Source organism: Phalacrocorax aristotelis, chromosome 5 (assembly GCF_949628215.1).
Source record: "Phalacrocorax aristotelis chromosome 5, bGulAri2.1, whole genome shotgun sequence".
Taxonomy (NCBI): Eukaryota; Metazoa; Chordata; class Aves; order Suliformes; family Phalacrocoracidae; genus Phalacrocorax; species Phalacrocorax aristotelis.
In genome coordinates, this window is record NC_134280.1 from 57,389,215 (window position 1) to 57,416,719 (window position 27,505).

General features: G+C 40.2%; 1 protein-coding gene across 8 annotated transcripts in view; it reads left to right on the forward strand.

The window, feature by feature from the left end:
* RRAS2 (RAS related 2) overlaps nucleotides 1-27,505 on the forward strand; it is a 52,535-nt gene that overhangs the window by 19,289 nt on the left and 5,741 nt on the right. For 4 of the 8 annotated variants that reach the window (XM_075094730.1, XM_075094735.1, XM_075094736.1 and 1 more), the window contains 4 exons: nucleotides 10,160-10,228; nucleotides 20,251-20,338; nucleotides 21,072-21,174; nucleotides 23,310-23,418. In XM_075094730.1, coding sequence (XP_074950831.1) covers nucleotides 21,107-21,174; nucleotides 23,310-23,418 — 177 coding nt within the window. In that variant the 5' untranslated portion in view covers nucleotides 10,160-10,228; nucleotides 20,251-20,338; nucleotides 21,072-21,106. The remainder of the gene's footprint in view (nucleotides 1-10,159; nucleotides 10,229-20,250; nucleotides 20,339-21,071; nucleotides 21,175-23,309; nucleotides 23,419-27,505) is intronic. The other 4 variants (XM_075094732.1, XM_075094731.1, XM_075094729.1 and 1 more) reach the window with 1 other exon arrangement.

Consider the following 27,505-nt stretch of genomic DNA (forward strand, 5'->3'; position numbering starts at 1 on the left):
GATGAGCTAATGGAGCAAGAGGTTTGATTTCCTTCAGGTTCAGCTAGAAATGTCAAGGCAGCTCTGAGGCTTCAAACTATTGTGGTCTTCTGACTAGTCTAGCTACAGTAGGCGCCTGTGCATCTCAGACCGCTAAGGCTCAAAGTTAGTTTATTGCCTGTCAGTGGGTTAGCTCTTTGATCCCCTTGGGTATTACTTCCGAGAGTAGTACTTTGTGTGAGAAGACATTTTTAAATCGAGTGTTTCACTTTTAACAAGGATGTTTAAAGTCTGAAAAATTTCTGAATTTCTGCATCTGTGGCCTAAATCTATTAACTACAGAAAGTGTTTTGTCTCCTTTGGAGTTTCTGCTTTGTTTCTGTTTTGCTGGAAAGGTACAATCGAATCTATTGATGCATACATCTCAACTTTTTTTAACTTAAAAAACAAAGTTCAGCTTTTGAGGTCATTAAAGACAATTTTTCCTTTTGCCATCTGGAAGTTTTTGTACCCATTAAAATGGATGTAGTGTGTATCAGGTGTCTGAAGGATTTGATAATTTTTTTCTGTCCATGAAACTGATTTTTAGTTGTGTACATCCTACAAAGGTTGATGAAATGTGCTATTTGTAAACTTGAAATTGCCCAGTGTCTATGTTGGTGGGACTGTATGGGAAAAGAGCCTCAGATCTGAAGTAGTAGACTTCCATGTCCCATTATTTTCTGCCTTCTTCCAAGTAGGTTACATTCCACACATTTTTTAATAGTGGCTTCCCCTCCTCCATAGCTGCTTTGACTTGTTTTGTGGGAGGACTTGAATATTTCAACTGACACACTAGAACTCTTCTCCCAAAAAAGGAAACCGATAATAGAATTGTTCGCTTTGAGCAGAATTAGAAAATAATATGATCTGTGCTGACTGGATGTCTGTTCAGAGGAATTGTGACTTGGGGTCTTAAAATCCCACTGAGTTAGGGATTTTACTCAAGGTTTAAGAGTTTGGGATTTTTCTAGCTTAAGAGCTAAAAAGGCACCTTGAAATAGTGTTTTCTGCATTTTTCAATTTACAAATATTGTGAAGAAAATAGAAGCTCTGCATCTCTCGAAATGGTCTTCTGGAAAAGGTGCTGGTTGCCTCCCTGTGAGAGGGAAGGTGGTGATCTGGAAGAATTTGTTCAGGGTGACTGCAGAAGATGAATAATTTAAGCTGTAGCCACTTGCTTCAGACTAGATAATTGAGACTGAGTTCTGTAAAGCTGAACAGTTTATGTTAAAACTTAAAAATTACTGCATTGTGTGTAATTTAGCTAGCTGTTTTGTACATGAGTACTTCCATGCCAGTCAAGTGGCCTGAGAAATTTAAAATTATCTCAGCTTTTCCCCAGTGTTGTTATGAGATGCTAATGTGATTGCTTAAGACTATTCAACTAGGTATCATCTTTCTGTAACTTCTTCCTTGAATGGATTATGATACCTCTGGCCTCTCCTAAGTCCATAAAGTAGGTGAGATGTGGTTAGCAAACTCTTGGTACTTGATTCTCCTGGGCAAAACCCTGTGTGTATGCTAGTTCTGTTACTGCTGAGTGAACACCTCCGAGCTGGAGCACTGACTTTTTGTAAGCTTCTGTCGCAAACCGGTGGCAGCTTGCTCCCCTGGCAGTGGGCTACCATAGCGATTCATAGGAAGATACCCCTAGATTGGTGCTTACGTTTTATCCTCAGGATCTGACAACTGTTTCCTAAACCTGAAGCATGTTGGCTGTCAGGGCCAAAATATATTTGTAGAAGACTTTGTTGTAACTCTGCTTTCTTTCTTAAAACAAATCTGAAACAAAACAAACAAACCCAACACATCACATCAGTGCGGTCTTGATTCTATTCAGCACATTCCTAATGCATAGGGCCTATCTAATCAGCTTTAAGTTTTGGTTATTATGAAAGGTTGATTTTGACACATGCACAGGAAATGAGTCTAGAAGACTTACGATTTACATTAGAATACTTTCTAATGCTGGAAGAAAGCTCAGAAGAGAAACTACTTGCCTTTAATTGGTAGCACCCACCCTGCCCTTGTAAATAACACTAGCTTTGCTGCTTGTTAAAAGCTGACAGCTGCATGGTGGTAATGCTGCGTTCAGAGGTTATGTTCACACTTGGCTACGTACGAGTTAACCAGCAAGAATATAGGTCTTCTGAAGGGTTTCTGCTTGTCTTACTGATGTACTGCCTGCCCAGAGACTTCACCTGTGATTAGTGGAAATCTAAACAACACCGAATAGCCCATTATTCTAAGTATGATGAAGTTGAAGAACCTGTTTCTAATCTATAAAAATGAGAGAAACTAATGTGCTTTCCTGTGGTTTAGGGTGCAGAAGGCTGGCTGCCTGTGCATTCCACGCTCTGTTTTCTCTTCACTGAATGCCTTTACCACAAGATCACTACTCAGTAGAATAGGGGAGCGGAAATAGCAGTAGGGTTGTTTTTTTTTTTTTAAAAAAAAAAACAACCAAAAAAACCCCTCTGATCAAACCCTGTGCATTCTAAAACCTTCTTCTGAAAGTAAACAAATTGAAGGTCTTTGCACACTGCTCACACATTTTTAAGATGGCATTCACTGTACTGCTGCCTCTTTATACCTTTAAACAAAGTGTAAGTTCTTTGCTCAAGAAACAATAAAAATAACAATATGGTCGATTTATTTAAAGTCATACTTGACTGTGTGTGCTTGTCAGATCAGGGAAGAATATTGCACTTTACAGTTCGAATTTAGAAGTTACTGGGTAGATTTTCTTAATGAAAATGAGTGCTTTTAGGTGAGAGAGTATGTTCTTTCCTTCAGGACAAGGTGTTCTAAGCTGTCTTCCCCACTAGATGTATGATAAAGCTGCTTTTTCAGGTGCTGCTAACCTGTTACAGTGCTAGAGGGCTGCTGCATGCAATGAATTTAGCTAGTTTAGTATACTTCTGTACATGTTATGAATTGGGCTCAGGAAATTTATTTATTAGCAGTTCAGTTTTTTGTCTATGTGAGCTTGCTTGGAGAGAGGAGAACTTGAATTTGTTTCTAATGTTTTTGTTTGGGGATTTTATAATTGCTCTAGTCCATGCTACAGAAACTCTTGGTTTGCCTTCTTTCTTCTTGCACTTCGCATAGGATAGCTAGTTCTTCTGTTGCTGTGCCTTCTGCACTGTAGCATCGGCCTCTGCTTGGGTTATGGCCTCCAGAAGCAAGGTGGGGAATGCATGGATTGTCTTGAAGGGGTCTGAAAGCAGCTAAGAAGAGCCAAGTTACACTTCGGGAGTAACAGCTTTCCTCCTGGAAATTCTTATGGGACCTGTCAAGTTGAAAGACAGTGTACTAGCATAGTGTAGCTGATCATGACATTTGATAGTGTAAGTTCATTTTGTCACATTAAGATGATAAACAAAAAGGGTCTTCCTTGTAAGTAGCTACTAGCCTGTGTAGAAATCTAATACTTTCTGTGCTGTTTGTTGGATTCATACTAGTATCCTCTTTTCTGAGCATTTTGTCTGCTCTAAGAATATTGGTAGAAGTGACTTTTTTTTAAGGCAAAATATCTTAGTAATGAACAAATCACTAAGTTGCTTTTGTGGCAGTGGCTGTTGACAGAATCTGTCCTCAAGAAGGTAGCTTACTTCAGTGAAGATTTCCTACAAGTTAGTAATCATAAAATCGGAGAGAGCGCGCCGCAGGTAGTGGAGCTAACTTGTCTTAAGTGGATAAATACAACTAGCACGATTGAGTTATTTTTCATCAGCCCTTGTCCTTCCTCACTTTGATCATATTTGTACATGGTTTAGATAATGTTTACTAATGCTTTTCATAACCTGTATTCGTATGATGTGCACCTGTGTTTTCCAGATAGTGATGCTTTTCTCCTCAACTGATGTCTATAAAGGAATAGTAAATAGAGAGGGTGGCATGTATCTTCTAATGCAAATGAAGTAAATCATGTGATCTGGTTGCTCTGCAGGCTGACAGCGGCTCGTAAGTTTAGAAAACAAGTTTATTTGAGAATTTATGTAAATTCTTTGTAAGAATGAGAGCACAGAGGGGACAGAAGGGAAATCACCTTGCTGGAAACCCCCAGACCAAATCTTGACTATATGCTGTTACTAAACTGCAGTATCTGAATGTGAACCCTTAATTTTGAAGTTCACACTTCCAACAGGCTTAAAACTCCAAAAGCCTGCCAGTCTTGAGGATGGGATGACTGGGCAACATGAGTATGGTATAGGAGAATCACAAAACTTGGAAGCCTGCTAAAATACAAGATTGTGTTTTATTCACAACAGCAGTAGCAGGAGAGGGAATGAATAATTGACTCTAAGGACAGCTCTTTATCAAATTTCACTTCATTAAAGTTTTGCACGGACATAGGTGGGTGCCTCTGAAGGTTCAGCTGTGTTCCTCTTAATAAGAAATTCCGACAGAAGACTGGGCTCAAACAGATTTAAATAAGCATAGAAAGCCACAATGTTGTAAAAGGACAAGAAGAAAAATATTTTGCCTAACTGAATTGAGCTGATGTCTGTTGTAGGTAAATAGGGCGTGCTTCTGTCCTCTTCTAGCTGGGACAGGGCATTTCGCTAAAGCAACACCCATAGTTTCATGAGAAAAGCTCTTTAATGGAGAGCTGAAGTTTTGCCTGAGCATCCAGCTCTTAAAAGAAATAAAGCACTGTTTCCTTTTAGTAGTTTGTGTGCCTCTGAATGAGACTATAGTGTCTATAGTGTTTGCGCTCAGTTTGATATTTAAGCTCTCCCTCCCCTTGGAGAAACCTCACTCACAAACTCTGGGTAGAGAGCTGTTCTGGAACCTGCTCTAACATATGGCTGAACAGGATATTAGAGAAGAAAATACTAGACCTTGCCTTCCAGTGATCCTAAGGTCTGTGTGGCTCTAGCAAATGCTTCTGGCTCAAACTGTTAATTCCTCAAACAACGAGGGATTGTCTATGGATGTAGCGTTTAATGCATATCATGTTTTTTTATCTGTTAGTTAGAATCAGCTTCACCATGGGAAGTGATGCTGCTTGGTGTAAAACTGCTCCAGTATTTCGTTTGCCTTCTTTACTGCTACCATAAATGGCCATACGGTGAAAACATTTGTTGACTGCGTGTGGTGATTGCTTGTGTAGCATCTCAGCTGAATGTTTGCTTGCAGTTTCTTGATGTGGTTTGTAATAGATGTGGCTTTTCATAATGTGAAAGTAGGTATTTGCACATAAAACTGTAGTTTGTGGCATTGTACAGTGTGAAGCAGATCTTAACATGAGAACAAGTCTGCTAATGCTAGTCTTTATTGTATTCTGTCACTGGGTTCTATTAATTGAATGAGGATGGTGCCTTATAGGAGATGCGCTTTTTTTTTCCTTTGTTATAACAGCACTTGGTTTGGAGGTAATTATATTTTCACTGAGGTAAAACAGTCCTTGTTGTTAAGATAATAAATTCTCTAGAAGTATAAAAGACAGGATTAACACCTGTTTTGGTCCTCTAGCTCAAAGGTCCTGTGAAATATTCATCTAACATTGTGAATGCCATAGATGTTAAGTAATGTCGGTTATCTCTATCTTCTTCTATTCCACTCAGTGTCTATGATAATTCCAAGTAAAAAGTAAGCTCCCTCTGAGTTTCCTACATGTTTCCCTGCCCTGTGATTCGGGGTGATGCTGACTAAGTGCGCTACTATACCTGCAGGTGCAGAGACAAAGGGGAAGAAACACTGTGGTTGGTTTTAGTATAAGCAAATGTTTTGCTGGTAAATATGCTTTTTTTAGATGGAAATTGAGGCTTGCCTAAATAAGTAGACTGAATACTGAATGTAAAAGCATTTTTAATAAAATTTGAGAATGTAAGCATGTTTCCATTTGACACTCTTTTGACTTTAGATTTAAAAGTTGCTGGGGCTGAATATTCTGGCATTTCTTAAGAGCATTTGAATTGTGCTTACTGGGGCTTTAGGATCTCTTCCCTGTAGATCAGCTACCACGCTAATTTTACCAAGACAGTATTTGTAACCAGTTTTGCACTATGAAATCTTGCTCGCATATCAGGATTAGCAACTGTAAAACCACTCAATGGTTTCTGGTTCCTGGAATTTGAGTCTGTACATGTTTCCCCATATGTAAGTTGCAGCAATATCGGTCACGTTGTGCTTTTGAAGTGTTCCTTAACTGGGAGGATAAGGCCACTCAAAAAACTTGGTTCTGTAAATGTTCTTGTGAATGATTTGGCTTCGTGACTGCCACGCTGCTGGGGTGTGTCTGTGTGCAGCCCCTTGCTTGGTGAAACAAAAGGGAGGGCCACCTGTGTGTCCTACACCAGGAAAGCATCTCCCCCTTGTTTGTCATGCGATTCTGATGTTGATGCCACTCTGTGTATGCTGTAAAAATAATTTGGGTAAAATAGGTACTGCCTGGTTTGATACTCTGGAGCTAAGCATAAGGAAGTATGGATTGGGGGTGAGGTGCACAGAAAATGTTAGGTTGTATGTAAACTTCAGGGGTTAGTCTACAAATCTGCTCGTTTAAAAGTGAAGTTTAAAAGTGATGCCACTGAGGTGTAGATGTAAGTGTAGTACAGGCATGGGCACAGACCTCAAAGAGAAATAAAACACGGGCTGAACCTACTGCAGGACTGTATGTTTGGGTTGACTTGTGGGACACTGGCACAAAATATGGAATAGTAAATTCTAAGCTGTCACAACCATGAATCTGGTGGTTTGGGTTTTTTGCTTGTTGTTTTTCTTCTATTTAGGATAAAAATTTCTCTAATACCTCTTGTATTCCTTCCAGGAACTTAAGCTTATTGTCTCTAATGTAAAAGTTCCAATGCATGCGGCTTTGCTTCTGAAAGGTCAGAAATGTAATGCTATGTTTCCTATTGTAAACAATCCTCATACACTGTACTGCAACTTACCACTTGATGAGAAAACCAGTCTGAATTACACTTGTCAGATGTGAGGGAGTAATACCCTTTGATCTTGAAATCTGCTGCTGGTGGTAGTAAGAGAGATTATGAAGACATTCTCCAAGGACATTAAGATTTAACTTTTCTGTAAGTGCTGATTAGGCTGTAAAGAGCATTATATTCTGCTGGTATCTGATGGAAAATACTCAGTATTACTTTTTTCAAAGTGGTTTGTCCAGCTGAAGCTTTGTATCAGTTACACGAGTCCATGCTGCACGTTCCTTGAGCTCCATATCTTGGATTTCTAATCTTTTGTTCTTACAGAAACCTGGAGTTTTTGAAAATACACGTATTAATTTGAACAAGTACTTACAAAGCAGTAGTATCTACATCCATGAGACTAACCTCTGTTTAAAATACTTGTGCTTTTCGACAGGGATCGACCTCTTAATGATTTCAGGTCAGCCTGCATCACTGAAATCTGTGTCAGGTATCTCTCTGCTGGGATGGGGTAGGATTTCTTTGTCTTGCTTCAGGAGTGGGGTAACTTCTCACAGTGCTCTGCTAAGTTTGGTTGACAGTGACCAAGTCTGGTCTTCCCTCCCCACCCCCGGTCAGAATCAGATGTGTCAAATGCCATGCCCAAGCAGCTGAACAAAACAAAGGGACTGCTTGTGTGCCAGGAAGATCTGAACACACTGTGCCTAGCACAAAAGGGTTTACACAGCCTGCTTTACCTAGGAAGAAGATCCCCTTCCCTTCTTTTCACAATTAGGTAGTTAGCCTGACACCTTAGGTTGGAGACAAGACAAAAAATGCTCTTAAGCTTTTTGTTGTCTGCTTCTAAATACCAAAATAAGGTTATGAGTACTTCTCAATGAGTCTGGGTTAAAAAACTGACACTGAAATGTCAATCTCTTGAAAAGCTTCTCTTCACAGAGGGAACATTAAGGCTATGGAGCTTATTGCTGGACTCGGGAGTGACTGGCACAGAGGTTCTCTGTTCTCCTTCCTGGTCCCTGGGGGAGCCTGTGTGCTGGCCCTGCCAGGAGCTGCTAATTCTGAAAGTACAGGTCACGTGGAAAAAAACACTTGTTGACCAGTACAAATTCTCCCCGTCTGAGGTTTTACTGTTTAGCCACAAACTTCTGAGAAATGGTTTCAGGAGGTGGAAAGCATGTTGTTGTCTTAGAATACAGTGTGGTGAGTGATACGGCTGTGCAGAAGTACCTGGTGTTGGGGCACAGTGGGTACTCCGGCTGCTGAGCTGCCGCAGCTGGCAGGGCTGCGGCATGAGGCTCGCACGCGTTGAGTTGATCAGCCTGGTTTTTTGGTACGGGTTTCATGCCGTGTCTGTTGAGGTGCGAGAACTTAAGAACCTCCTGTATTAAAAGTGTGTATTTAGCATGTAATCGCCATTGTAGCTTTTTTTAGCATTAACTTTTTGTTGATAGCTTGACACCTGCAAGCTGTTCAGAGACCCATTTCAAAGGGGAAGTTGCCCAGTATGTTTTCATGTTAACTGATTTTTGCCATTATTTCACAGGTAGGCAACTAATTGTTTCATTATGATTTAAAATTTTCATGACTCAAAGAGATAACTGCTTTGTGTATTTTTCTTAGCTGGACAAGGATTTGGGGGGAAGGTTAGTAATAAATAGCCTTGCTAATGAAAATGGCTAAATATCCCAGCTGCCATTTGAGTGTTCTTGGCACTTCTGGTTATGGTACTTTGAAAACTTAAAGATTATAGTAATTGTCTGTAGTCTGTAAAATGAGTCTAGACAGTCTAGTCTCAGGCCAAAAGGTTGGAGTTGAACAAATACATAATTTGGGCAAATAAAGCTATTATAACTGTGCTTACCTTCTGACATGATAGTTCTTATTAGATGTAAGTGCTATTTTGTAGCTTTTCCCTAAATGATTAGCTTCTAATGATCAGTCAATAAATCTTCGAAAAATGAAGTACTCCAGACTTCACTAATGAAGCTGAATGTTTTCATGTTGGATATTATCCAGGCTGGTGTTCAAAAATTCCATGGTATTAACTGCAGTAATAAAAAAAAACAAAAATAGGACAGGAACTAGTGTATTGCTATCTATGACTACAGTGATCTCATAGTATAAATGAGGTGTGTTACGGGCTCCGAAGGATCATCTTAACTTGTAATTACAATGTGTTAATGATTCTGTCTCTCTTCTCTAACAGAACAAGTGGTATGATGAAAACTTCTAGATGCTTTCACTCTTTTGGTTCAGTCCCTGTTTGGCACTTTTTAATATATAAATTAATAAACACATTATATAAAATATATGTATGAGTTGTGGGAAAAGGCATCTTTACTAAAAGATATGCTGTGAGCTTTCCTGAAGTGTCTGGACATTTAAAGGTTGTTGCAGTTGACTGATGTTTGGGTGGGGGACTCTCTAAGCTTTTAGTTAGCAATCTGAACTGTCTGTTCTCCTGATCATACTGCAGACGAGGTCTGGAGTGGGGGTGACAAAACCTCCCTCTTCCACTGGCAGGAAGTTGCTAATGTAGTTTGATTGTATTGTGAAATAATATCCTGCAAATAATTTTTAATCCTAGAAATCATTCTAGAAAACTGTAGGCTCTGGGTTTAATGGACTAGCTAACCTGGCTGTATATCTGTGTTAAACAAATCTTTTAAGAGGCAGAAGTGAAGAATTTACCTTCCTCAGGTTTTCTACTTGGATCTTTCTGCTGAACTGTGGTCCAAGTCAGCATCTGCTTCCGAGCTATTACAAACCTACACAACTGACAATAGTGCCTGGCATTGCAGAAAACTGAAATGTAGTAGTAGGAAAAGGTTTTTACTACCTAATACAGCTCTTATTACTTTAATAATAAGAAAGGCATTAACTTCAGTAATTGCTTACCTCAGCTTGCTGTGGAGTCCCAGGACTCAAACATTTTCAGGTACTTAACACATGAAGTGTAGGAGTTAACCTTGCTAAAATGCACTAGAGTTGTTGACGTGAGGCTTTGTTTTACTGGCTTGTTTGGGCTAGTAAAGCTTCTTACTGCATTAATGTAATTGCGTGGGGCCAAATGTTCATAACCTAGGTTAGACAATCTGAAAAGTCCAATTAATGAGCAATTTGTTTGCAATATGAACCTATTTTAAAGGTCCTGATTTGACACTAGTACCTGCACTCTCTTCAAGAGTGGTTTTTTGTTTTTCTTTTTGCCATGGTATTAACTTTTCGATTCTGCATTTCAGTTCTTCCAGTATGTTCCTCAAGGAGTTGTGAAGTGGCTTCTTTCTTAAGAGACTGTAAATGCCCTAAAGGTGGGTCTCCTTATAGCCTCTAACCTGGAGTCTGTTGCTGACTGTTTTAGTTAGGTTTAAGTTACTGAAGAGCTGTTTTAATTGATTAAGTCTTACCCTGTTACTGTACTTGTAATGTAAGAGCCTTGATTTATAAATACACCCTATATCTTGAGATGTTTTGATGATCTCATACATTTGAGAAAAGGTATTTCAGTATTTTTTCTTGTGCCTCACCAGGGGATTTTTTTTAAGTAACCTTACTTTCTTTTCACTTACAGCTATATTCCTCGTTATCTGGTTATACACATACTCTAAAATCAGATACGCGCTTTTTAAAAGATACAATGGGCTTCTTCAGGTAAAAACTGAGTTTGTCCTGAAGAGCTTGTGTGAGCTGTTACGTTGAAAACTGCCTGAACTTGATAACATTTTATGGATTAAAAGATAGTATGAAGCTAATATTTTAAACATTCCTTGAATTGCAAGTGGCCAAGATCAGGAAGATGAAGTACTTGCTGTGTTCACAGCTCTTGCACACATTTACTGTGAAGCAAAAATGAAATTAAATCAAATAAAGACTTGTCTATGCTTGCAGTGTAGAGTACATTTTGTAGTCAGACATGTTTCAACTTGAGAAATTGCATAGCTGCCTTCAAAGAACTTTGTAGGTGCTTACTGGCATTAAAAGGCATTAATTTAAGGCATTACAAAGAAGTCTTAACAGACAGTGAAAGTGTACATTCTCTGATCTTGAACAATGAAAACTGCATCACCAGGAAGTATTCAAGAGGCCAATGTTTAATGCATGTATTGCCTACTACAGGTCTCTGTGTGAGTGTACTTGGTGTTTGGTGTGGTTTAATTTTGAGAAATTTGATGATAATTATAAGTGGGAGGCGAATGTTCACAGGTTGGTGAGCTGCTAATACTGAGCTGATGTACAGTGTGGAGAGCTGTAAGCTAGTAACTGAACGAAGACGTAAGCGCAGTGCAGATTCAGTTTGAGTTCAAAATGGGAAAGCTGTTTAAAAAAAAAAAGTATGTCTGCTGTTTTTAAGGAAGATCATATTTAAAAATATGTTCACATGCATTTCAAAATACGTATTTAAAAAAAACCCACTCTCATTGGTATTCTTGTTATATGCATGTAACCACCACCCACTCTGTCCATAATTCAAATGTTGAGGCTGCATTAATGCTTTACAAGAGTTACCCTACCAGTATGTTTAAGCTTGGCAGGATGCTAGCAAAAAGGCATGTAATATTTGCAGATGAAGTAGTTGTAATAGTTTATTCCTTAAACATCTATGATTTGAACATGCACTGAGAGGCTGCCTTAGTTTTGTTTCACAGACGCTTTCTTTTCCCCCAGCGAATCTCTGTCTCTGGGTAGATTCTTAGATTTTTCACAGAATTTTGTAATAAACTGTTCAGGAGTTAAAAACTCTCCAGGTTTCTACCTGTAAGCTTGAGCTGTTTTGCAGGTCATGCCTTGAGTGCCAGGTTTGAGGGAGAAAAGAAGGGAGGTTCTTTCCTTTGCTGCTGCAGTCAAGGTGGGGTTGTAAGTAGCAATTAGGGGAGGGCCAAAAACTAACAGGCAGGTTTTTAGGAGTGTTGAAAGGTATAAAGAGCTGATAGATGTTCCCTTTCAGAGCACAAAAGTCAGTTTGATTTCAGTCTTTCTTCTTCTTGAGTCGTAGTCCACTGTGTGACCTGCACAATAAGTTGATGCTCCAGAACCAATGTGGCTGTTAAATCCCTAACGCAAGTCAGTCCTGCTGAACTGTGGATTAAATCTGTGGAAGGCTATCTAGAGAAAAATCACTGGAAAGGAGTGTGTTTATGGATATGAAGTTCAAGTGTTCATTTAGGAAATACGAAAATTAAAGACATGTAGGCAGAATTCCGATATACGTATTAGTCTTCAGACTGAGAACGCTTTACCCTCTATACCCCTTCTCCCCATGCTTCCCCCCATCCTAGCTCATTTTTCCCCGACACCTGTGAGGGAAGCAAAGTTTGTTTTGTTTTTTAGGTGCTTTGGGTAGTGACCACAATGAAGCCAATAAAGAAAAGAGCTGTTATATTTGGCTACGTGCAATAAATATGCCTATGTACTGAACACAGATTTCTTACTAGTTTTTGTTTTCTGATGTGCTCATTCAGTGATCACTGTATATGGAAGGGCAGAGAGGGAGAGAGAGAATAATTTGTGGCCATGTAATAGGACTAACTCATGCTTTGTTTAGTGTTTCCAGACCAAGCACAAGCTCTTGACAATCCTTGCATTGCATAAAAAGTTAAGAAGACTTATCTATACTTAACCAAGTCAGATGTTTATTTTCGTAACCCACCATATCTTATGCAGAATTTAAGATGTGTATCTCTTCTGTCTTCAGATTATGTGTTGGGGATAATCTAATGGATGCACTCTGAGCGCCATGGGTTATTCAAGAACTTTGCATTCTGTTACAATTTTCTTTTTGAACGGAACCATTCAGATTTGATGAAGCATATACTTAATCATAAATACCAGTATTATATGTATATATAATGCTAGTTCGTCAGGAACAGATAAAAAGACACTTCAACTTGTGTATTAATTTCCAAAGGGTTTAGCTTGTATATGGATCACGGCATTTTCCTTTCACCATAACTTCACTTTAATCCTCTTCTTCCTTTGTGTCTTGGTTTTCACTGTTCGTGAAATTATCAAGGGTTTCACATCACTGGATAATTGCAGTGATTGTAGTTCCAAATGGTACTTGTTTCCCTGGATAGCTGTAACAGTGCTGGCAGTATACGTTAGAACAGCAGGAAGTAGTATAAATTGAGGGAAGCATCACTGATTGCTTACAAGCACTGACTACCTTTTAATTTGTATTTTTCTGAAGAAAGGAACAGGTGCTCTTACTGTTTGTGTAATTAAAAGAATGTAACTCTTAAAGATTCCTATGAATATGGGATAATTGGAGGAGGATACACCTGGCCTTCTGTAGTATGATTCAGTGTCTTATTGGTTATCTCTGCAGTCTGGTCTTTATCAGCATAATTCTAGATCTTTGGTCCCCCACTCTCCCCAGTGTTCAACACCAAAATACTTCCCCTCGTTCTACAAAGTGTGACTGTTCATGCGAGCAAAGCAAGCTCAATGCTATCTCAAGCACTTCTGTTTAGAACGGTGCTGGCTTGCTGTCGGTAGCTCCTGCAGTCTTTCTGGCACTGGAAACACCAGGTCCTAGTGAACCACCTGCTCTTGTGGAGGTACATCTTAAGTATGTAACAAGCTTGTCAAAGGCTATCTAATCAGTGGTGTACGTTGGTTGGTTGGTTGGGGGTTTTGGGGTTTTTTGGTGTGGTTCTTCCCCCCCCGCCCCCATGACCCAAGTACATGGGGCTCTGTAAAATACTTGTATGTTTTGCTGTGTCCATTCCTTTATTCTGGAATGCAGTCTGGGTTTAAGTGTTTGCTTCCAGAAGTCAGTTCAGGTTTTTTCCTGCATGTTTTCCTTGTTTTCTAGCCAGCCAACTCAAATATTTCTAAAGAAATTACTTGGGAAGCCTCCTTTTGTTGTGTGAAAGGGGGTTCTTCAGTTAATCTCTTCAGGTGTTGAGGTCCTAGCAGCTGCTTTGCTTAATTACCAGTTCTGCTGGGCTGGTTAGTTCTGTATCTGGGCCAGCATAGTGCTTGAGCGAGGTGGCAGGCTACTGCCGTCTGTCCTCCAGGAGCATGTCTGTGGTGCCATTGAACCTGTTTGTGTTCCTTTAGGGACAGGGACAGAAATGTAGATTAAAGCTCCTCAAAATGGTCTTTAATCTCCTGTGCAACCGGGAGGAACCTGGAGGCACAATGTGACACTGGTCATGTGGACTTGGCTGCCATGTCACTACTCTTAGGTAAAAGAGCTGAAGGTTACAAACTGATTTATGCAGTCCGTCATTTAGGTCTTAACTCATGGTCTGAGAAAGCTTTTACCGTGATGCCAAGTACCTCAAAAAGGTGTTTACGTATAGTCCTCATAGCTGGCCAGGGTACTATAGTTTTGGTCTTAAATGCTGGCACTGACTTTGTCTATAACTTGGAACAAATGTCAGAGATACTAATTTAAATGAAGAAAGGTAAATAAAAGAGAACTTGGCCAGGCTTCTGTCTTTTTCTGCATTAAGTATTTCTGATCAATGTGGTGTGTGATAGGGCTGTAGCTGATACCGTTACTTGTTCTATGCTCATGGTGTGAAGACGTGCCACTACAGATCCTGAACTGGACTTCACATCCATCAAGTGGTACAGAAGCAGACAAATGTTACTGGTGAAGTGCAGAGGAAATGAGGAGGAAACTAGAAAAGAGATTATGTTAGTGGTAGTCAAAGGAGAAACTGCCAAAAGAATTACTCTGTCAAGTACCACTTACAGCCTGGGAGATGTCTTGGGATCGTGTATTTCAGGTATTTGGGAAAGTACTCCAGTCTACAGCTGAAGCTTTGGTGTGTAGCATTCACCGACATGTTTGTTTTAAGTTCTGACTTACAAATTATAGCCAGGAAGGATTTTTGGGGCTATTTGCAATGCTGAAATTGTAGATGTTATTTAAATCCAGAGCTGGTCTGTAACTTCAGCTGGAGGGTGGAAACCCTTCTATTTCCTTGCCTTCACGGGGTTGAAACCAAAAATTTAAACATGTGGAAAAAATTTAAATAAGCAACTAGTGACTCTTTGAAACATTGAGTGTATACTTAGTAAATATAAATGGAGATTGTAGGCACAGCAAGGATGAATATATATTTTGGCAGGTACCACTCATTTTAACTTGTGGTGTGCTTTCACTGTGCTGGGCAGCTTTTTGTTGTGTGCCCTTCAAGCTTTGTGTAAAGATAAAAGGAAGCACGCTATGCAACCATCCTCTGGACTGCAGCTTATAGCAGCTCCCTGTTGATAGAGCCTGCCTTCTCTCTCGCCTTAAAACTTAAATGTAATCCAGTGTTTTTCTGGCTTGTGGACTGTTGATGACCTTATGAAGAGTAAATAAGAAAAGCTGCCTAAGAGCTGTGAAACTTCACAGGGGTTCTCCATCTTTCCATGTAAGATGTCTTCACTTAAGTAGTTGTTTTTATTTATTTATGTAGCAGGACTCTTCAGCTTGTGAGTCCAGCTAATGGAGGAATTCCCTTAGGTGTATTAAAGGCAGCATAACCAAGGGGGAAGATGATACACTGAAAGCTGATTTTTCACGTGTTGTCCTTGCCAAAAGACTTGAGTGATTACAACAATGATTTAGGGATTACTATTACCTTAAATGGAGAAAGACTGTTAGAGCAGTATTCAGTATAGTAGTGTCATTGTTCTTGAGCACTGCAAGTAGAAACTCCTGCAAAGGTCAGGAGATTGTGTTTGGAATAGATTTTAAGATAAGTGTGTGTATAGGAAGGGATTGTGGTGGTGCGTTGCCCAGCTGCAAGTGATACAGGTGGTGCAGGGATGGGGTTTTATGTTGGTTTTGGTTTTTTTTTTTTTGTTTTGGGTTTTTCTTTCCTCCTCTGCAAAAGGGTTTGCATCCTTGGCAGGCTTTCCCGTCTCTGGCCTTAATTGCCTCAGCAGTCTTAGAAAGAGGAAACCTAGAAAACTTATTGCGTAATAATTTGGGTAAATTGAATGGTTGATGAGACTACTGGGCTTAGCTTCTCATTTCCCTTCTAGGAGGTGGGTAGAAAGAGCCTTGATTTTGCTAGTGATTAAGGGATGGTGTAACATGGGCATTTTCGAGTTACTATCTTCATAGAAGAAATTTAGTTTCTTATTATTTCCTGCAGGCAGTGTCTGGCTGTGGTGGAGCCAACTGAATGAGGCTTAGCTCCTCCAATTCATCATAGAAACTCCACTGCTCTTAGAAGAGTGGATCTGACAAGCTGGTCTGTAATCGATCACCCCAGAGAGTGGTCCAGTGTGTTTTGTACCAGCTGGCATCCAAGACACCTGCTGAAGCTTTCTAGTATTTTGTTGTTTAGCAGGACAACTGCTTTGAAGTGTTAGGGCTTGCACATACAGCTTTCATAAAGGAGACAGCACTAGGCAGGCCTGGGTATTGAAAAAACTGTGGCATCAGACAGCATTGTTGTGCTAAGCATATGCGTGCTTCTGTAATTTGTCTGGACTCGGTGTCAGTTTAAAACCAGGAGGCTGGCAGTGGTTTGCATCTGCTGGAATTGCAGTCCTTTCAGTCTTCTAAGCGATTCTGCCACAAACTCCTTGACGTCTACAAAGCGACTTACACTGATGTGTGTTCTTGGGCTTGCTGGGTCTGCGGGTGCCTTTCCACTGTCCCAGGATGGCATTCAGAAGTCAAGGTACAGCCTCGTGGAGTATTTCAGGACGTACTCTGCTTTCCCTTAATTCTTCAAACACTGACTGTACAGCAGCAGTAAGGTCCGTTTCTGCTCAGATTGATAAACACTGTGTCTGCTGCACCTAATTTTTGTAAATCAACCCTGACTGAATAAGGCCCCCAAGCTGCGGTCGATGTGCTCCTTGGGGCAAATAGTCCCAGTGCAATTTGGGAAGACTCCTTCAAATTTAGCAGTTATTTCAGGCACATTAGTTTTGTCCAGTGCCTGGAGGTAAACCACAATGCTAATTGCCTCGCAAACCTCTCCTCTAGTGGCTGTGACTGCAGATTTGGCAGGGCAACTCCATGGGAGCGAAGAAATAGTTCGGAAGAAGCTTGTTAAATGGGGGAAGCTCTGGCATCTGCTCATTCCAAATTTGAGATGTGGCTGATGCTGGATCAGGGCAACTTAGTCTTGTTCCCTTTTTTGAGGGAAGAACTGTGTTCCATGTCTCTGTACCTAGTCTGGTGCTCTCAATTTGTGTGTAGTTTCCTTTTTTGTGTTGTTTTTTTTTTTTAAAAAAAAAAAAAAAGAAACAAAAAAGGGTAGAGGGAAATCACAGAAATGCCCTAGAGATTACACAAAACCCACTGCAGTTCTTGGCCCTTGGACAGATAATAAAGAAAACATGAAGAATCCCTCTGAGATTATGATGTTTTTCTCTTTTTCTGACCTCTGTCAGTGAAAAATATTACCCTTGTTGGATATAAATTTGCTGCTTTAGGTGTTCTACTGATACTGATTCATGAGAGTGAAATAAATTGATTCCCCATTCTCCCTTTTATTTAAAACTTGGCATAGTTTACCGCTTTATAGATGTAAAGGGTCAGACAGTATCTTTTCATTTCTCTATCCTGCAGAAGTAAAGTTGAAGCCTGAGATAGATAGGGAGTAACTTCAGAGTGTGTGCGTGCCTTATCTTCCAAATCAGAACCCTGAATTTCTAGATATACTGATAGTGATACCACGTTTTAGTCACCTAATGTTTTTATATAAATACCACTTTGTCTCCTTAATGAAACATAGGACTTAAATACCCTTCCTTGTGATCTTACCTTCTGAAGTCAGATTCTCTAAATGGTTTTATTTACTTATTTGTATGTTCACATAAGTGAATTTCTCTTCCATCTTTCAAAGATTGTTAAAGGCCACAGAGAACTTGAGTGCTAATTTAGAACTTATGAATAAATTAATTCCTCAGAAAGTCTGTTCTTTTATTCCTGGATAATACCTTCTGAGTCGTGGATACAGGCAAAAGAAAAGAACAGTTCTGAACGCTGTGGTTTTTCCACTTTAAGCCTTCAGAGAAGCAAGGTAAAGAGGCAACTTCTGGGGGCTTGTTCCATGGTGAGATGTTCTCTTGGGTGCAGATAAGCACTCTTCTGCTGGAAAACGTGGAAGTTTCTGTGCTCCATTTAGGGTCACATGCCTGTTGGTTTGTTTGAATTTTTTTGGTGGGGTAGAGGCGTTTGGTTTTGATTTGGTTTTTTTGGGGGGTGAGTGGGGTTTTGGGGAAGGCTGGAGGGGGAAGATTGCTTAGCCTAGATAAATGTTCTGAAACAAAGGAGAAACCATTTCTTATCCAGAAATGAGCAACTTGACTTACACAGAACACTCTGAGAAAAAGGTGAATTATAGCTTCTCATGTGTCGCAGTTATCTCTGGTGGGACAGAATTTTATGCTAGGATTTTATCCTTCTCAGAGAGTGGCGTGGTTGTTTTAATGTTACTGCTATGTTAAGGTAGCTGGTTACCAAGTGGTGCCATTGATGCAGAGCGACTGAGCCTACTGTGTAGGTGTATCCTGAGAGGACAGCTTACTGATGTCTACTTAAAATGCAAAGGAGGTGTGCAGAGCTGTTCTGTGTCTCTACTCTAGGGGTCAGGAGTTTCTCGGTATGGTGCCAGATCTAAATGAGTAGATCAACAGCAACCTGTACGTACTCTTCCAGTAGCCAACTGCATGATGGTGAGGTTGTGGTATATGAGCATAGGTTATATATAGTACACACAGCTGGCAAAGCTTATTACAACTGTGATGTGTTCCTCCCAATAAGGCAGCTGCAGCTCAGTCGATGAGCTCTGCTGGGGAAACCACGTCCATGCTGTTAAACCAGAAACCTGGCATGGACCTCCCCCAAATGGTGGGAGCCAGCTGGGTTAAGTCAGGACCAAGTAGTGCAGCCAGCCCTTGTGGGCAGCTCCCAATTGAAATTGGACAAGAGCAACCACACTAATAAAACTGTATCTGCAAGAACGGAGTTAACTGTATTCTGCACTGATGAGTGATGTATCTGAAGAAGGTTAGTGGGTTAGTACTGTAATTTGTTATTTCTTCCCCCCCCCCCTTTTCCTTTGTTTTCCCTACCATGACATCTGTTAACTTGACTTTGGTAAGTTTAGAGGAACGGGGCAGTGCCTTGTTGGTATCTTTGAATTTGTGTGATGGGAAAAACGCTTAAGAGAGAACTATTAGTTTTGACATAAGGAAATGCACCCTATTTTTGGTGATATCTCCTTAATGCAAGAACAAGACCCCCTGTTTTTCGCTTCCTAGGAGCCAATATGGAATGCTTTAAACTGTTATTTCCTTACTGGCTTACAGAGCTGAATAATATATGCAGGCAGTACTCCTTCACTTCCCGTGGCATTCATCTGGGTACATGCATGCCTGATGTGCTTCATTTCTGAACAGTCAGGGTAGTACACATCCCCAGCGCCCACTGCATCAAGCAGAGGGGGAGGAATTTGATCAGTGTTCAGATTTATTATGTACTTTAGTTTTGGGTGAAGATAACTTCGCTATGACTGCATGCAAGCTAAAAATTAATCCTTTAAGTCTAAACTTGTCGCCTTCAGATAGTATTGTTACCCCAGTAGTCAATACCAGGTCACCCACTCTCTAGAAAGGTGTACCAGAATGTGTTTTGCTCTGTGGTTCGGGTGAAAAGTAATAGACTGGCAGTATCTGGTGGAGTCTCGTGCTTAGGCAGTGGGTGACACAGGCATTTCATGGCTTATTCTGCTTTCAGGAGGTGTCTTTTTGGAGGGTGTGTGTCCTTAGCCATTAAAACCAGGAGTGGAATCCTGGGAACAAGGATGATCCACTAAACTTTATTCCACGTACAAACTAAGTGCCACTTGTGCTGTGTGGAGCTGTTGCTAGAAATGGTTATAAAACTGCTAGAGAATTTTTGAAACAGCTGGGAAAACCCTGGCACTTCCTAGAAATTACTGGCTCTGGGAGCGGGGGAGGAAATCTGGAAACTTGAGAATTCCAAAAAACTCGTAAACACTACCAGAAGTTCAGAGAAACTTAGCAGTTACTAGAGACCTTAAAGATGCTAGAAACTAAAAGTTTCTGGGGATTCCTGCTGGGAAGTTCTAGGAGTTACCAGAACTTTCTAGAAAAATGCTAGAAGTTCTGTAGGAATCCAGTAAATCCAGTGACTCTGCTAGTAATTTATACAATTTACGAGAGTTTACTAGGAATAAGAAAGCCATTACCTGCTATCTTTTTGGATAAAGTGGCAAACGGTTGTACACAGGTAAAACCTGCTCATCTTCCCTGAACTGTGAACCATACAGTTTTAGCACCTTACTCGATGAGTGTCCTGTATGTGCTTGTCTTACGCACAAACTTGTTTTATTTTCTGCAGTCCTATTTTGTTACGGATTATGATCCAACGATTGAAGACTCCTACACCAAGCAATGTGTGATAGATGAAAGAGCTGCGCGCTTGGACAGTAAGTAGCCTAGCTAAAGCATAGTACTAACAGCGTGTAGCTGTCGGTGTCTGTGTTAACATCTGCATGCATAAAATGTAATGCAGGTGAACAACTGTGCAGCATGTGTGTTTTATGTAAGTGTGCGGCTGATAAAAGCTAGCGAGCTTTGTTTTATTAATGAGATACCTGGGATTTGAAGTGCTTATGCCTATGTATGTGTAAGTGTCTCTTCAAAGTAAATTGAACTTTTTAAAAAGAATTATTCCCAAAGCCTTATTGCCTGCAAAACTCAGAGAATTTATGTAACTCCTGGCAGTTACCTGGGTGACATGGTGGAATGAGAAACACATTGCTTGGCTGTTGTGTGCTGCCTCTCCCAAGTGCAATATAAATGCTTTGCTTTAAAAGTTTCAGTTCTCCCTTGTCAGTGAGTTCTTTAAGGACAAACAGCAGCCCTCCCAACCCCCATCTCCAAGTTTCTCTAAGTATTTTCCAGCTGTTTCTGCTGGTCTTGAATTAGCGAAAGTGCACCAAACTCTGTTCAGTTTGTTTGGTAGGTCTTGAATTGTTCAGTCAGCCTTAGAACTTGGGAATCTTAGCAAAGATCCAATAATATATGTGAAAAGTGATTTCTGCTTAGTTATGATGTACAGGAGAGGTTCTCACAATATCCAGTTAGGAATAATTTTTTTTTCTTACTCTATACTCTAAGAACATAAACTGTAGTAATCAATGTTTTGCTTATGTTCAGTTCTGGATACAGCAGGACAAGAAGAATTTGGAGCCATGCGTGAACAGTACATGAGGACAGGGGAGGGTTTTCTGCTTGTTTTCTCAGTCACTGATAGAGGAAGGTAAGCCTGATATCCAGTTATGAAGACAAACAACTTACAGTTAATATTAAATTGTTGTTTATCCTTTGTTGAAATAATCTCAAACAGAAATATTAAGTCCATGTTCACTCTTAGATTCTGTGGCATGACACTCCTTCAGCACTGATGAAAACCCATTTTAAACCCATCACTTATTGAAAGTATCTGTCTCTTGTAATAGATGGCTTCAAAGCATACACAAAAAAAGACAACTTTATTCAAGCACTTCATTACAGTCCGGAACACTGGCTTTCTGGAAGTGACAGAAATTTAAACTACAGGCTACAAAGCTCACAGAGCTTTGTCAGGTAGCTCCTGATCATTGTAAAAGTAGGGAACTGCTGTGTATATACAGACAATCACTTCATATTTTGGCTGTGATCTTCCTCCATTGAGCTTATCAGACACGTAGTAATAAAGGAGAAATGCTCAGGAACCTGTTCTTCCACTTATTTCGAGTTGCAACAGAAGAGCAGTAAAATGACAAAAAACCAAAACAAACTTGTCAATGGTTTTTGTGCTGCCCTGCCACCCCCTACCTTAATCTAGGCTCTAAGAAGTTACTTCTGATCCTATTAACAGCTCTGTCTATAATGATAATTAAGATAAATATTCTATGGAGCATGGGTGTGTTTCCATTGGATCTGCATCTTACACTTAAGAAGACTGCTAAATGTATAAATTCACCTTGATGTACTGTCCAAAAGAGAATCTTGCACTTCTGTCAGAGACCTGGGTCTGTGGATTTAAGACATCTTGAGCACTTGTGTTAACATAAATATTTTTGCTACAGAGGGCTGTAGATCTTTTTGAAGTCTTCATGTGAACTCCTTGGTTTGTCAAAAAATCTTAAGTTTTTATTTGCTGTTTTGGCTAAGGGTCTGCCTTGATTTTAAGCAGATTTTGATACATTAAACCTGCATATCGCTCTCCTCTCTGAAATCCTTCAAAGACTTGTGAAGAGCAGAGTTTTAATTTTTGTTCTGATATCCGTTTGATTCAAGACTTACCTTGCCTGTCAATGAAGAAATCGAGATGGCTTAGTTGGTTACTTTCACCTCTCTTCCTCCAGTTGCTACAGACTTCTGAGCAGAGTATTAAAACTGCATATAAGTGGAGGTCCAACTATGCTTAGTGGCATACCTTCTAATTCACCTTTCTTCTCATGTTAGCTTTGTATGGATGAGGTGGATTGGCATTGTCATGTCTGTTATTTGTTTTTTAAATGCAGCTTTCTTACTGAAGATCATATTGCTTATAAATATTAGTTTTCAAGTCTAAGTGTAAATGGCTTCAGACTATATGCCTGGAATTAAATACAGTGCCTGGGAAGTCTGTGCTCCAAAGGATGTGCGATTGCCTGCAAACATCTGTGCTGATGAAGCCCCTCATGTAGTGATGTAGCTTTAACAGTGTTTACTTGAAAGCAGTTATTTCCCCCTGACCCCTCAAAATCCTTGTTTAGGCCAGCATTAGCTTGTTTAATATACTGTCCTTGGAGAAGCTTTCTGCTTTGCTCATCTTCCCTTAAGCACTGCTGGAATATTCCTTACTGCCTGAACAGCATCAGTACATTGTATAACTTAGTAACTGCAAACCTTTCTGATCATTTAGCTCTGCCATTTCTCTGTTCTTCAAGAAATAAAATTTTCCAGCTTTGATAGCTTCCCCCAAAAATCTCTAGAAGTATCTGTGGGGGTTGCCAGCTGAAATACTGATCACCGGGGTCTCTAGGCTGTAGTTTGAATGTGCTAGTCAGAGTTGCACTCCAGAGTCAGTATTTGTAGAATGGACTATGGTTGCTTGATTCTCTGCAACACATGGATGTCCGGGTCCCTCTAGGTTGAGACACAGTAAGTGTTTTGCTTACTCTGCAGCCCCACCTAAGTCCAGTGCATAGCATGCTCCTAACTTGAGGATTTTTTTTAGTTTGAGTGTTGAATAATTCTCTAGGTGGCCATGCTGTGACAGTGGACTCTTTGTCGGAGTGCCTGCAGCTGTCTGCTTGTGTGGCATGGCAGAGCAAGTCTGAATAGGTGGCTCATCAGTTCTGAACTTCTGTAGAACCTGAGAATCTATGAATTAGTACACTGATGCTCTACTTTATTCTTTTACAGTTTTGAAGAAATCTATAAGTTTCAGCGACAAATTCTTAGAGTGAAAGATCGTGATGAGTTTCCTATGATTCTAGTTGGTAATAAAGCAGATCTGGACCACCAAAGACAGGTAATTCATTTGCTATTAGTTACTGCTCACTTTCTTCTAGAAACTTCAGTTTTCCTCCCAAAAGTAGAGTGGGAACAAGAAACAAGTGAAAAAAAAATCATATTAATTCCAGTGCAAGAAGTGTAACTGCACTCGCTTTATGTACTTGAATCTTAGAAGCATGATGGCATTCCACATACAGCACATCTGACTCAGAGGGGTTATGTTGAGACCAAAGCTATTCACATAGAGAGTTGAGAGCTTTCTGTCATGACTTGATTACTCAGGCATGAACGTGTCTAATTCCTCCGTTTTGTTACTCACCATAGCGTGCTATGCCAAGCAGAGTGCATTCCAGCACTAGCTCTGATGATCCTGAGACTTTAGTGCTGTTGCTTTTGCTGTTCACTGCTGTTATGTATAAATGAGTAGCCATTTGCTGTTTTCTATTTAGCCACTAATCTTCTGCGTAAGTGACTTAAAGCTTTAAAAGTTGGAAGTACAGCAACATGACTACTGTCGTATTTATATAGATTAAAATTAAAGTTTTGAAACTAGTAGATTTCAACCTCACCTCTAGTTGTAAGAGAGCTTAAAAGATTTAGTTTAGAATTATTTAAAGAAGGAGCTTTCAATTTGTTTTTCCTACTTACTCCTGATTTTCACGAATCAAACTGAGCTAAAATAAGAGTAGTCTTACTACCTCAGCAGGAAATGAATAGGTGTCAAACTTGTATTCTTCAGCAACTTTTTTCACAAGTTTAGAATTTTCTCCTGAGACAGTAAGATGACAAAACCTGCTAGAAAACACGACTGATCTTTAGCTGAGAGTAAACTAAATATTACTAGAACTGCTGTAATTATTTTAAGAGTTTCACAAGGAAAACACAGCTTTAAACAGTAAGATATTCTCAGATTTGTGTACCAGGACATGACTTAGTTTCTGTCCACAAGTGCTTACATAAGTTTTGTTCTTTGCTAAGTAAATCTTTTTTCTGTCAAAAAACAGTGGCTGGGACAACACAAGATAGGTTCAAAATGTGAAAGAGTTTAGTGGATTGGTACATTGTTGTTGAATGGATTTCTTTAATACTGCATGAAACCTTTAGTACAGCAAAGTTCCTGTTGAGTTATGCTCCCTTGATTGTCACAGCCTCCTTATCCCAGAATCTGAGTTAAGGTCATGACAACATTAAAATCTATGCTGAAATATAATGTCTTAAAAGAAGCCTTCACAGAATTAGCTCACAAGCTCATCAGAAGTAACTTCACATTCCTACACGTGCACAGAACTATCGCCCTGTCCCTGAGACAGAAGTCAAACTCTTTCACTCTGAAGTTACCATCATATCCCCATCAAAATTTCCAAATTTAACCTTGCAGGTCCTGGAACATAATGTACTTTATCTCATGCACAAATGTGGTTGTGGACACCATGTAGGTGAAACTGAACTGTTTTGCAAACTGTAATTGTCCAAGGACAAACATCCAGATGCTTTGGGAGGGAAATAACATCGCTGTTAGCCCCAGTTCTCAGAGGATAACTGCAAATGTCGTTGATAATCCTGTAGATCAATTTCTAGAAACAGTTACGATCTATGTTCTGTCTCTTCCACCTTCCTGTTGTTATTACACAGCAACTGTTTCTCCCTTAAAAGAAGAGGTGCCTGTCACCTGTTCTCCTGCTAGACCCTCCACACCTGATTCCTTACTATTTTTTCAGATCGTGATGGGCAGGTACACATTCAGTCTCAAAGTAGCCGTGTTCAAATTGCTTAACTTTGCAGTTTTGCTGCTTATATCTGAACACAAATAAAAGTATGTGTTCCCAAAAGCTGCTTTTTCTCTTTATGGCTACATTAATTGTCCTAATTGATTAGATGCTGATAAGCATAACTTTTGGTGCTATTGCTCATAAAATTTACATGCAAATTGGTAGATTTTTTACTTTCTTCATAAGTTGGGGGCTTAGACAGCCTTTGTTAATGTAGATGAAATAGCACTTCTAGGTTTGCTGAAACAGCTAGTTAGGTGTTCTTAACTCTCCCTTGCCCCTTCCCTATCATGTGGTGTCTTTCAGTTGTCCTCAAGTCAGTCTGAAGGTTCGGTGATGCTGAGCTGACAGAGTCAGTCCTCAGAAGGGAGAGGCTGCCCTCGCTCTTGACTTCACATTCCCATTCTTCCCTTTGCTGGCCCTAGCTCTCACTTGAAGCACTTTGTGAGTTGAATCATCTCTCTAGATGGGGAGAAAACAGACGAGCTGGAATGGCTTTCTGGGACCTGTGTGAGTTAAATCAGCTTGCAGAAAGATTGAGTGCCAGCACTTGAAGCATGGTAAGGGGTGGGACTGTGGTTCGGAGCAGAGCAGGGAGGAGTTGGGGTGGGGGGAAGAAAGTGAGACCTCGCCTTTTGGCAGCAGCCAAGCAGTTAGATGTTATCAGCTGGATGTTAAACCCAGCCAGAGTCTCTGCTTCATTGGTGGGGTTATTTCTGCTCCATCATGTGAACTCTCAAGGCAGGCATCCAGCCAGTGAGTTGGATCAGCTTGCTGATCTGGCTGAAAGCTAGTCCTGCCACAGCATTTCCCCCAGGTATGGAAAAACTTCAGCCTAACAAGCAAGGTCATCCTGCTCCAGCTACAGGTTTGCTGCTCAGGCAGTTGCAATGGGAGGTCTGGGGACAAAGGCAAGAGTACTCCCTCACCTTGGTTAGGCGTGCTGGGGTGACTGGGAAGTGAGGGCGTTCCCCCTACGCTTTTGCAGGCAAAAATGTGAGAAGCGCTAGTTCTCTGTGTTTTTGCATTTTCAGTCTACTGGAGTGTGAAACCTCACTTGAGTTACTCTAAACCTGGTCAGTCAGGCTAGTGTCACACTGCGGTCTGCTTTCTTATCTGGCAGTTCTACAAGAAGTTGTTGTGCTCTTTCAAACCGGTTTAATGGCAAATGCACTTTTTATTCCCAGCTTCAGAATTTAAGTAGTGTTTATAGACATTCAGGAAGTTGGGTATGAGTTTTTAGAGCAAAACTGCTTATACTAGGCGTCTGCCTTTTTTTCCTAAAAGGCAGGAGGCAACCCAGTGAAATAACAGAGGACACATGCTGCCTCTCGTAAGAGAGCGTAAAAGTTTTAGTGCATGTTTTGATCAACAAATGATACTCAATAGAATTAACGCACAAATCTTCCTGCAGCTGAAAAAAGCTAAACGTGTACAAAAGTTTCGGATGTCTTAAGGGTCTGACCACACCTTTATGCAAGTAACTGTATTTTGTAGTTGAACACAGTACAGAGTACTATCATTATGATACCATATATTTGGAAGCAAATGATGCATAACTAAATCCTCCTGCAGCAGGCAGAAGGCAACTGTTTCTCAGGAAGTAAAGGAACTGGGTTGTACAGCAGAAGTACACAGATGATGATAGTATGGTCCCAGTGAAGTGTTAGGAGCATACTGAAGGTGTAGTTTAAAATAGTGGTGACTGTAATATACTATAGGCCAACTCACAGGTGTTTTTGGAAGAAGAGAGGTGAAAGGAAGTTTGGAATAGCTATTGGTTAAGGTAATAACTATATAGGTAAATAGAGTTAAGCAGACTTCTTGTAATTTTGTGGCCTTTGTGGAATGGGAGGCGAAGTCCTCCATATCTACATGGTAGGTTGACAAAGAAAAATTAGTTATTAGAGGATGAGCAGGTGTTAATCTTTAGAATGTCCTTGCATGATAACGAATAAAGCTACCAGTGTTTCCAGGGTCCCCAGTCAGTCACAGGTTGGTGACTGTGAAACCAAACTTGAAGCACCATCTCTCATTGGTCTTTCCATAAAGTAAACGCTGTGTAGCAGTCTTTCTCTTAAATGAGTTAATTTCGTACAACTTGGACAACACTGGATGTTTCTACAGTAAGACAATTCTGTAAAGCACCAGATGTTTTAGTAATAACCACTGCTGCCAGGGGAGTAGACTTGTCAGTGCAGGGTATGTATGACTTTGTAGATAACTGCTAGCTTAAACTGGGTCAAGTCTGATCATTCCCCAGATGGCAGGGTTTCAAGGAAATTCCAAGTTGCAACAGGAAAGTGCTTGGGTTTCATTAAATGCTAGTTCTTG